The sequence below is a fragment of the Vitis riparia genome, unplaced genomic scaffold (genome assembly GCF_004353265.1).
Source record: "Vitis riparia cultivar Riparia Gloire de Montpellier isolate 1030 unplaced genomic scaffold, EGFV_Vit.rip_1.0 scaffold593_pilon_pilon, whole genome shotgun sequence".
Classification (NCBI taxonomy): Eukaryota; Viridiplantae; Streptophyta; class Magnoliopsida; order Vitales; family Vitaceae; genus Vitis; species Vitis riparia.
The window spans coordinates 7,340-18,030 of record NW_023269707.1 but is presented as its reverse complement, the minus strand read 5'-3'; the positions used below and the strand labels follow the sequence as shown (position 1 = coordinate 18,030).

The following is a 10,691-nucleotide window of genomic DNA, read 5'->3' as shown; positions in this document are numbered from 1 at the left end:
AGAAGTGGATTTTCTTTACAATAAAAAAACACCAACTTAGGAAAGCAAAAATGAGAAAATGAAGAACACTTGGAGTGTGGCTGCTCTCCCCACGTTTTCAGCAGTCTCTCTCACCAGAAAATGAGAGAAGATTGGTTTTTAGAGTGTAAAAAGAAACCCTTAATCTAATGGCTGAGATTTGATCAAAAAGACATTAGTTGGATAGATCCACCCCTACACCTGGATAGATCCAGAAACAGAGGAATGAAAGCCTTGCACCAAAAACAATTTTTCCCAACTTTCTAACACATTTAAAGATTAAAAACCGGGTTGATTCACATCCTATCACCACACACTCAGCTACATACCTCGGCCTCTTAGCAAAATCTTAGTCTTCAAAGTCAAGTAATCCGAATAGGAATAGGAAAGCCGAGTTAAAGGACACTTAGGAATTTTGTCCGGAATTGCCAACTTAGCTAAAACACTCACAAAGGCCACCTTTTCCGTGGTCCTGTAAATGTTGTGTCAATTCATGGTCGGTTCCTACGGAAAATTCTGAGAAAATCGTACTGTAAAATGATAAATTGTCATGTGACTTGAAATGGAGTAGATAGGAGGAAACAAATATCATTAAGTAATGAAATCACCGAATTGGTTCGTATGAATAAGATAAACAGGAAAAATCTGTACTATATATATTTAGAATGCTGTGTTGTTTATGTATAACTAGAACCCCCTTTTTTTTTCCTCTTCTAACTCATATTGAACATGATTTGTTGTAGCAGTATCTCCCTGCTGCTTCCATTGAGAATTCAACTGTTTTCATGGCTTTATTTCTTGCCTTTATATTCAATCTTTTTCGGTATCCATGTTGCTTTCGTGTCCGGCGAATGTCTCATATGCCGGGAGGATCAGATGTCTTTGTTGCTGCAACTGAAGAACACCCTCAAATTCAATGTTGCTGCATCAAGTAATCTAGTTTCCTGGAATCCGAGCACATATTGCTGTTCTTGGAGAGGTGTAACCTGGGATGCCACTGGTCATGTTGTCGCTCTTGATCTCAGTAGCCAATCAATTTCTGGTGGATTCGGTAGCTCCAGTAGCATTTTCAGTCTACAACATCTCCAGAGCTTGAATTTGGCTAACAACACCTTCTACTCCTCTCAGATTCCATCAGGATTCCACAAGCTTGTTAACTTGACTTACCTGAATTTGTCGAATTCCGGCTTTTCTGGGCAGATTCCGATCGAGATTTCACTGTTGACAAGGTTGGTTACAATTGATCTCTCTAACCCTTATTACATCCCTGGAGCTCCTACATTGAAACTTGAGAACCCAAATCTGACAACGCTGGTTCAGAACCTCAATGAGCTCAGAGAACTCCATCTTAATGGTGTAAACATATCAGCCAAGGGGAAGGATTGGTGCCAGGCATTATCATCTTCAGTGTCTAAACTGCAAGTGCTGAGATTGTCCAACTGTTATCTTTCTGGTCCTATTGATTCTTCTCTGGAGAAGCTTCAATCCCTCTCGAGGATTCATCTGGATAATAACAATTTTTCTGCTCCAGTTCCACATCTCTTTGGAAATTTCTCAAATTTGATTCACTTGCAGCTCAGTTCTTGTGGATTATATGGAACATTTCCAGAAAAGATCTTTCAGTTACCGACCCTCCAAATTCTTGATTTGTCAAACAACAAGTTACTTGAGGGTTCTTTGCCAGAATTCCCTCTGAATGGATCTCTAGAAACCTTGGTGCTCAGTGATACAAAATTTTCAGGGGAAGTACCCAACTCTATAGGCAAACTCAAGAGGTTGACTGGAATAGAGCTTGCGCGGTGCAATTTCAGTGGTCCAATCCCAAGGGCGATGACAAACCTTACTCAACTGGTTTACTTGGACTTCTCTCATAATAACTTCTCTGGTCCAATCCTATCTTTTAGTTTGTCCAAGAATCTCACCCAAATAAACCTTTCTCATAATTATTTAGCAGGTCAGATTCCTTCCTCTCACTGGGGTGGTCTTGCGAGTCTAGCGACTCTTGACTTATCTGGTAATGGTTTCACAGGGCAAATCCCATCATCACTAGGACAGCTCCGACAGCTTGAGTCATTAGACCTCTCAACGAACAAGCTGAGTGGCGAGATCCCTACACAGCTTGCGAGCCTAAATTTCCTTTCAGTGCTGAACCTCTCATTCAATCAATTGGTGGGAAGCATCCCAAAAGGTGGTCAATTTCCATCGTTTTCAGAAAATTCCTTCGTGGGTAACAGAGGATTATCCGGTTCCCCCCTAAATGCAAGTTGCGAAGATGCTACACCACCGACGTCTGAGGAGATTGAGTGGAAATACATAGCTCCTGAACTTGGATTTGTGACAGGGTTGGGATTTGTGTATTGGCCTCTATTGTTGTGCAAGAGATGGAGGAAATTCTACTACAAACATGTTGATGGAATTCTTTCAAGGATTCTCCATAACCAAGACCAAGGAAGACCAAGTTGTGGAAGAAGAGCTCACAGAATTCGGCGGCGGAGAATGTAGCAGTGATGCAGAGGGATGTAGTTACTCATCAAGAGTCTTATCAACATCAATGCAGCCCTCTGATGAAAGAAACATTAAAAAGGGGTCCATTATTGGATGGGCCTTCATTCCGTGTGTTAAATGTAATTTAAGTGAATGCATAATTTTATATTTAGAAAATGTCATGGTGAAATTTTTTGACAATCATAGGAATTAGATTTTCAAAGTAACATTATTCTTACCGTGATCCAATATCAAGGGGCTTCTCTAAAATATTATATAAATAAAAAGTTTTTATTTAACAAAGAATTTAATTTCCAAACCACTTCATGAAAGCTTTGTTAGAAAATCAAGTAAATAGAATCTCATAATTCTAGTTTAATGAACTAAAATAAATCTATAAAACTCGCCTTATGTCATTACCATAAAGATCATCTTACCTAGATAGTTCACAATATTGTGTCATTTAAGTAGCACCATATCACTTTTTATCGGTACTAACATCTTATATCTTCTATCTCTTTACTCTTTCTCACTTAATGTTCATACAAATTATGGGAAATCTTACTAACTTATGATCAAAGATGAAAATATCGATGATCATGGATATATTAATACTTCGATTTTATGGATATATTGGAGATATATCAGTAGATATTTTGGAAAAAAAATATATCGATACACTAAAAATTGATCAAAATTCATGGAAATGTAAGACAAATATTATAAAAATATAATTAGAAGTATAATAGAAATTTTAAAGTTATTTTGTTGAAGAATTTGATACATGTATAATATGATTTATCATATTTGATAATAATATCGTATTTGTTGATAAAAAAATGAATTTTATAAGTGGATATTTATTATTAAATTATATCAAATATTATTTAATAATAATATTATGATATTTGACTATAATATGTCTAATTTAAAAATATATTTAATACTAAAATTATGATTCATTTAATTCAATTGTATTAAATAATATAAAATAAATTGTGATATATGTATAATTTTTTAATATTTAATTAATCTATTAATGATATTAAAAACACTGAAGAAAATTGTCATGATAATTTTTATATTTTTGGTAATCAATTAAATGAAAATTTTTTATTTAATTATAATTAATTTGTTTTCTAAAATATTCTTTTAAAATTTTGTTTATACGATGATTTTGAAAATAATATGTTTGGTGTAATATAATAAACAAAGAGGATGATTGCTCCAGTGGTAAATTAAAAGGCAATTTTAAGCTTCACTGTAGTGTAATGCTTTCACGCTGCTTGCAGCGGTGAAATATTGATTGCCATATTGGTGATTTTTCCCGAAATTTCACCCATTTCTCCACTTAATATCATTTTGCCGATATTTAGGGAAATATTCATCCATGCTTACAATGAGTGGAGGGAAGGAGGAACCAAGAGTCCATTTATATCATATAAATGACCTTCCATTAAAAGTCATAATGAACACTTTTTACTAGATTATATGTCATTCTTTTTCAATTTCATGTAGTATTTATAGCATATGAAAACTTTAATAATGTATTGTTAAAAATGAAAGAAAATGACAAAAAAAAAAAAAAAACCCTCTAAACTTGTTTTCTCATTCTTAAAGTGCATTTGATAATGATTTTAAAAAGTGTTTTTAACTTTTTTAACACTTGAAATTTTTTATCTTTCAAATGTTAGAAATGTTCTAAACGTTTCATAAAATCACTGTCAAAACGTACTCTTAGTTCATTAGACCTCATTATCTAATTAATCTAACTAAAATTTTTAAATAAAAAACTTAATTAATTTAAATTAAACATTCCTAAAATGTCGTTAATCCTAATTAATTTTTTATACATAATTAATTTTAATTAATTTTTAATAAATATATTAATCATAATTAACTTCATACTATCATCAATTAGAATAACTAAATAATTTTTAAATACTAAAAAGTCAAGATATTAAATAAAAATTACTTCCTAATTTGAATATTTTTTATTCAACAGATTAAATTTTGTTAACCTCAATTTTTATTAATTAAAATCACTAAATTTTACTGTTCACTATCATTTTTTTCCTTTTTCTTTTAGTTTTTCTTAATATTTTTTGTGTGCTAAATGGGAAAAAATGTCTAAACTTTTAAGACTTTTTAAATCTGAAATTCTTTTTTCTTTTTCTTTTTTTTTTTTTTAAAAAAAAATCTTTATCAACTTCCTAGACAAAAACCTAATTTTTCAAATTAAATCCTAAATAAAAAGAAAAAAGGGGAAAAAAAAATGAAAATCCTTGATAGTCTTGTTGTTGATGAAGGAAAGATTTTTTACTCAATTGACACCTCAATTAGAAGGTGACTTCAAATTGACTCGTATCATTGAAGAGAATTTAAATTTGGTTCTACAAATGGTTATTGAGAAGGAACTTGAAGAGAAATGGAGGACTAAGGTTATGTAATTATGGTTAGAGATTGATCCAATGGCTTCATCAAATCAAGATCGAGGGAGAGAGGGGGCTCAAACTCTTGAAAAGATGGGGTTTTAGGAGTAAGTTTCTTTCTGCATTGCAAATTAAAACTTCAAAACAAAAAAGATAAATAGTGAAAAAAGAAATTTTTAAAAAAAAATCAACTACAAAAGAAAGAAAAAAAGTGAATTAGTTCAAGTCACGTTTTGATCATGATTTGTGCTAAAGAAAAAAAAAAAATGGATTATTTCACGTATTTATCAAATGAAGCAAAAACATAAATCTTTTGTGTTTAAAGAATTAGGGGCATTTTGATATTTTATATTTTTTGTGAAGGGATTATTAATGGCCATTAAGCAAAAACTTTTACAAGGGATGTCACTGAAGTTTTAAGGGACTAAAATATAATTGTTAGATACTTCAATCTTTGTCAGTATAATTTTTCTAAATAAAATTATTATTTGGTATATTCAGGAAGGTATTCTAGTTAAGCAGAAGATAGGTTAAGATACATTAGTTGAATGTGGGCTATTAAAAAATCTGAGCCACTAAAAACTATGGGCTAAACTTGGCTATCTAGATTTGGGTATAAGCAGAAGGTATTCTAGTCCATGCTAGGACTCAAACTAATGAGGGCCCAAGTTGGGTTAAACTTGGCTAGCTAGATTTGGGTCACTAAAAAATATGGGCTTGATTGATACAAACTAAAGACCAACAGAGGAAGCTAGGCCCATGCTAAGACCAATCAACACATCTTAAGGCATGAGGGATTTAAGATTGATTAGTGAGGTGTGTCCATCTACTTATAAAATTTACATCCTCCTTATTAGCTATCTGGAAATATTTTTCATTTTACTTTTTTTTATTTATTATTATCTTGTTAATTTAGAGGAAGAAAAAAATCTTGATCATTATTTTTAGTAATTCATGCTTCCAATCATCAATTATCATTTCCAAGAATGATTAAATAATGATAAGAGTATTATATTCTTTTTAAAAGTAGATTGTGAATCAATATAACTACCTAGTTCTTAGTAACAATGGGATTTGAAATTTACGAACTCTGTTATGCAAGTAAGTAACAATAAGAACTTGGCCATCAAAATGATCAAAATCCATGCCTAACTTTGCATTTGAATTATCCCCTATTTCAATCTCTTCTCTATTTCATTTTTCTTTTCAACCTTTTTTTTTTTTTCTAGAATTGGAATCTTTAGGAGTCCTACATCCTTCAAATTATACCCTACAAATAATTGTACAATTTTTGGGTTGTTGCTGCCTCTCCTTACAATAATTTCTAATTAACTTTCATGTTAAGGTAAAAAATCCATTAGGGTTCCAAAGAAAGAAAAAACTGATGTTAAAAGCCTCCAAATTATCAACCAAAGCAACCCATTCCATATCTATTAAAATTTTCCATTCTTTCCCAAATAAAACATGCTCTAAAAAAATGCAAAAGTGTCAACTTTATCACCTCTTCATCTTCAGATTCTTTTTTTTTTTTTTTTTCACCTCTCCTAAAGAAAGAAAAATTTTCTCCAACTCATCATTACACACCTTGTTTTCTCTTTTAAAGTATGTGTCTCTTATTTGTAATGATTTTTTATCATATTTTGAAATAGGACCAAAACTCAAGACTGTAATCAATGCAAAATCTTGTTTACTAAATCTTAACCCTTTGACTCTAATAAAATCCATATTTCATTGTCTTTTTTGGTTTTACATTGACGTAACAACAATTGATGAATAATTTGAGCTGAAAATCTAAGTTTGGGAAGGAGTAAGAATGACCAAAACATGATTTTCTAAACATCTCCAATTGTGGTTCAATCAATTTCTTCTTAATATTTTCAATGGTTATCAAGTGAGACAAACATGCGATTTTTATAGGAAAGTACTCCTCTTTAGGTATTTTAGATATAAAAGATAAGAGATGAGGAGGAATGTCAATCTACAAGATAACAACAAATTGTAAAAATATCAATATAAATTGAGTAAAATTATATTACCAAACTTATCCAACTATGTTAAATCCATCATTTCGTATTACTTCTTTACATAGACTTTATTTTCATATTATTTAAGGATGTCATGTCAAATGCTAATATTCTAAAGATATTATTTTACTAATGCAATTGAAGCTATTATATTTTACTAAGTTGCAACTAAAAAAAATGCAAACATTATTCTATTGTTTATTGAAATTTGAAACAAAACCAAATCATTTTGAAATTGGAACCTGTCGACAATGAACTTGATAACAATTGAGTTTAGCTAAATATTTGGATAAAATAATTTCATAAAAATTATATTCAAATATGTTATAAATTCATAACAAATAACTTTATTACACAAAATTTCAAAACCTTTTGATGGTGAACTTGATAGTAGTTAAGCTTAGTTTTTTTTAATCATTCAAATATTGCTTTAAACCTTAGACTATAACCTCACTGAGAAAATTTTCAACTTCAATTCCATAAAAGTTTTATTCAATTAGATTATCAATTCATGAAAAATAAATTCATAAAAAAGGATAATCGATTAAAAGGGATAAAATTAAAAACCAAAATTTCAAGTAGAAAATTAATGCTTACTGAATTAATTGATTTCTTCTCATTTTTCTGATGACGATGATGAGGTTTCAAAACCTTATTTTGTTTCACTTCCCTTTTTCCCCAAAATTTTATACTTCTTCCATTTCGTATTTTTCATCAACGAATTTTCTTCTTCCGCCATTTTCATAAATTGAATCAACACACAATATAAAAAAGATGAAAAATAGGGTTTGATTTTTTTTTTTAAAAAAAGAACCAAAATAAGACACTTAGGGTTTCTTCTCATTTCATGAATGAAGGTTCATATGTAAAGTTCGAAAAACTGAAATCAAATAAAGAAACAGTGAAACTTACTTTTTGTTTTTTCCTTGTGTTGTGTTGCCTTTTTGTTCTCTTGCAATAAACGGAAAAGTCCTTCATGATTTCTTTCTTGTAGGTTAACAAATGGAACAAATGGGCTTGTAGGATAAGGAAGAGACACGACACAGGGGAAAATTGGAGTTGGAGGGAAAATGGGCTGAAGAGATAGCTGAGAGGGTATTTTTGTTCGAGTTGGGTCATTTTTAAGACTTAAATAAGTGGGAGGTTAGTTTTGCAATATTGAGGGAATTTTATCCCTTTTAATCTATTATCCCAAAAACTATTAGGTGGCCCATTTCTCGTATCTTCCTAAAACCCATTTTTTTCAAGGCATGTATCATACACGTTTTAGAATATGTACTTTATTATTTGGTTAAGAAAATTGTTATAATAAAAGTTTTATACATAATGAGTTATGGTGTAAAGTTTAGTATTCTCATTTATTTTGATGATATTTTATTGAAGCAGCCATGTTGACGTATCTTCTAAAAGTTTTTAATTTTTTCTAGGTGTCCAATTTGGTGAGTCAATTCCGTGGTCACGGAATGAGTAGTTAAACTGATAATAAAGTAGAAGAGAGTTTTCAAATTGTTCAAGGGGTTACACATGTTATGTTGAATCGTGGATGGACATCACATCGTGATATCCCAGACTGAGCACATTGGAACACCCAATGAAGAACACAAGCCCCATGAGTTCATAGGCTAATAGACCAATGACCCCACGAAATATCTCATCAATCTCAAAGTGGCTCTTTTTCACTCACAAAAAATTGCATATAAAGCCTATAGGAAACAATGAAGCAAGCCCTTCCAATTAATAACATCCGTTTATAACTTTTCGAAATTACTAGTGAGGAAAATACAAAATAATGGGGAAAAAGCATAATTAAAAATCATTGCTTTTCGAAACTATCACAAGGAGGAAAAGTTTCGTCTAAAACTCCCTTCCTTAAAGGAGAAAGATTTCCAACAATTCAGAGAATTATTTCCTTGAATCTATCATGCCCTATTATTTGAGGCTTCTATAGCTGAATCCCTGTACCTTTGTCTATTGTATTTTCGGTAAATATTGAAACATGCGTCAGTCCCCCGGTTCTGATTCATCTTGTTCTAAATCAATCCAATCTTGTATCAAACCAATGCCCCTGCTTCAAGAATTTGTGGTTTTTTCAATTTCCTGCAATTTGATGACTGCATGACACCAGATTTTGATCCGAAAGTACATGTATTCAAAGAATCCCAAGAAATTTCTCTATAGAATAACATGATGAGAAATATTCTACGTTGTACAGATGATCAGCAAAAGGAAAAAGAAAAACACCCCATGTTCGATAATTTCTCTGTTTCTTCATGAATCAATCTCTCCTGGTTGCCAGGGGCACCACCTCAGCCAGTGGAGTAGACAGGGGAGTTGGCATGGGAGATGTTCTGCAAACGGGGCAGGTTGGGTGCAGCCTCAGCCATGGATCCACACACTTGAGGTGGAAGAGGTGTCCACAGTCAGGCAACAGCCTGAGCATGTCACTGCCTTTGTAATCCGCCAAGCAAATGGAGCAGCAGGCCGCTGTTGAGTCCTTGTGCTGCAGCTTAGCCTCAGAGTACACCATCTTGGGGTAGCTCAAGATGGTGGCTTCATCAAGCCCCACATCCACCACAAACTCTTCCACCACAGGCTGTTGTTCACGTAGACCACCACCACCACCATATGCGGCAGCAGGCACCTGCTGGGGGCGGGTGCAGAAGTACGAGGCCAAGGTGATGGTTGTGATGAGTAAGAGTATCCCCACAGATACTCCGATCCCATATCCCAAGCCACCAATGTTGTTGGACCCCAGAAAGCCACCGGAGTCCGCTGTCCCATTCATGGCCCCGGAAAATCTGAGCAGAGGGTGATTGAAGGGGTTTGAAGATCAGCCATAGCTATGGGGAAGAGGCAGTTGTTATTTGGGGGCCGGTGATAGAGATTTAAAAGTCAACGGTAACATGAGATAGAAGCAGACTTGGGGTGAGGTTTAAATCAACGAAAGGATAGGGTTTTGAGGTAGTCCTCCATGTGAAGGCACAACATATATTATAGAATTTGTTTCAAGCTTAGAATATGGCGTTAGTATGTGGAAGTTTTTGAATGGTCAACGGCTCTCCATCCTTGTGGTTTAAGCCTATTGTATGATACCAGTAACTCGTTTCTCTAAACTAATCTCTTGTGACTATCTTATTATTATATAGAATGAACCACAACCCCCCTTACAGTGCATCCCACGTTGAACGCACCACATTATAAGTTAGTGCTCTGGTACATGATATTTTTTATAACATAAGGTGTAGCTGAATATATGTATATATATATATATATATATATATATAGAGAGAGAGAGAGAGAGAGAGAGAGAGAGAGAGAGAGAGAGAGAGATATGTGGATGTGAGATGTGTGGTTTTGTCCTGGACCATGGAAATAGAGTGGTTGGCGCTGGTAGATTTCACATGGGATCTATCATGATCCATGGAAACTTTACTCATTGTGTAGTTGACACAATGCGCTTTTTATTTTTATTTTATTTAAGGTTAGTTATAAAGAGGTCATGGCATAAAAGAAGGAGGCCACGTGTATACATATTAAGGTTTTTCTTTTTAAATTAAAGATATTTATTTAAATAGTTTTTATTTAAAACCAATTTGAGGAGTAATATTGGGAAAAAAAAAGATGAAAGAGAGAGAAGAGAAAAAATAATTTTAAAATTTATAATTAATAATTTATTTTTATATATTTTTTCAAATTTATTTAATTTATTTTTGGGATAATAGATTAAAATGAA

At 32.5% G+C, this 10,691-nt stretch overlaps 2 protein-coding genes across 3 annotated transcripts; one reads left to right on the top strand and one right to left on the bottom strand.

Annotated features, from left to right (window-relative positions):
• Nucleotides 1-724: 724 nt before the first annotated feature.
• On the top strand, nucleotides 725-2,641 carry LOC117910097 (receptor-like protein 9DC1). 2 transcript variants are annotated; one of them, XM_034824151.1, is made up of 2 exons: nucleotides 984-1,060; nucleotides 1,147-2,641. In XM_034824151.1, exons 1-2 carry the CDS (start codon nucleotides 1,010-1,012, stop codon nucleotides 2,518-2,520), a joined length of 1,425 nt encoding a protein of 474 aa, XP_034680042.1. In that variant the 5' UTR covers nucleotides 984-1,009; the 3' UTR covers nucleotides 2,521-2,641. The 2 variants fall into 2 exon arrangements, with proteins under 2 accessions (XP_034680041.1, XP_034680042.1); XM_034824150.1 differs by having other exon boundaries at nucleotides 725-2,641.
• A 6,045-nt stretch (nucleotides 2,642-8,686) lies between these two features.
• On the bottom strand, nucleotides 8,687-9,936 carry LOC117910096 (RING-H2 finger protein ATL70-like). Its single transcript, XM_034824149.1, has one exon. It carries the CDS (start codon nucleotides 9,741-9,743, stop codon nucleotides 9,234-9,236), a length of 510 nt encoding a protein of 169 aa, XP_034680040.1. The 5' UTR covers nucleotides 9,744-9,936; the 3' UTR covers nucleotides 8,687-9,233.
• Nucleotides 9,937-10,691: the final 755 nt, after the last annotated feature.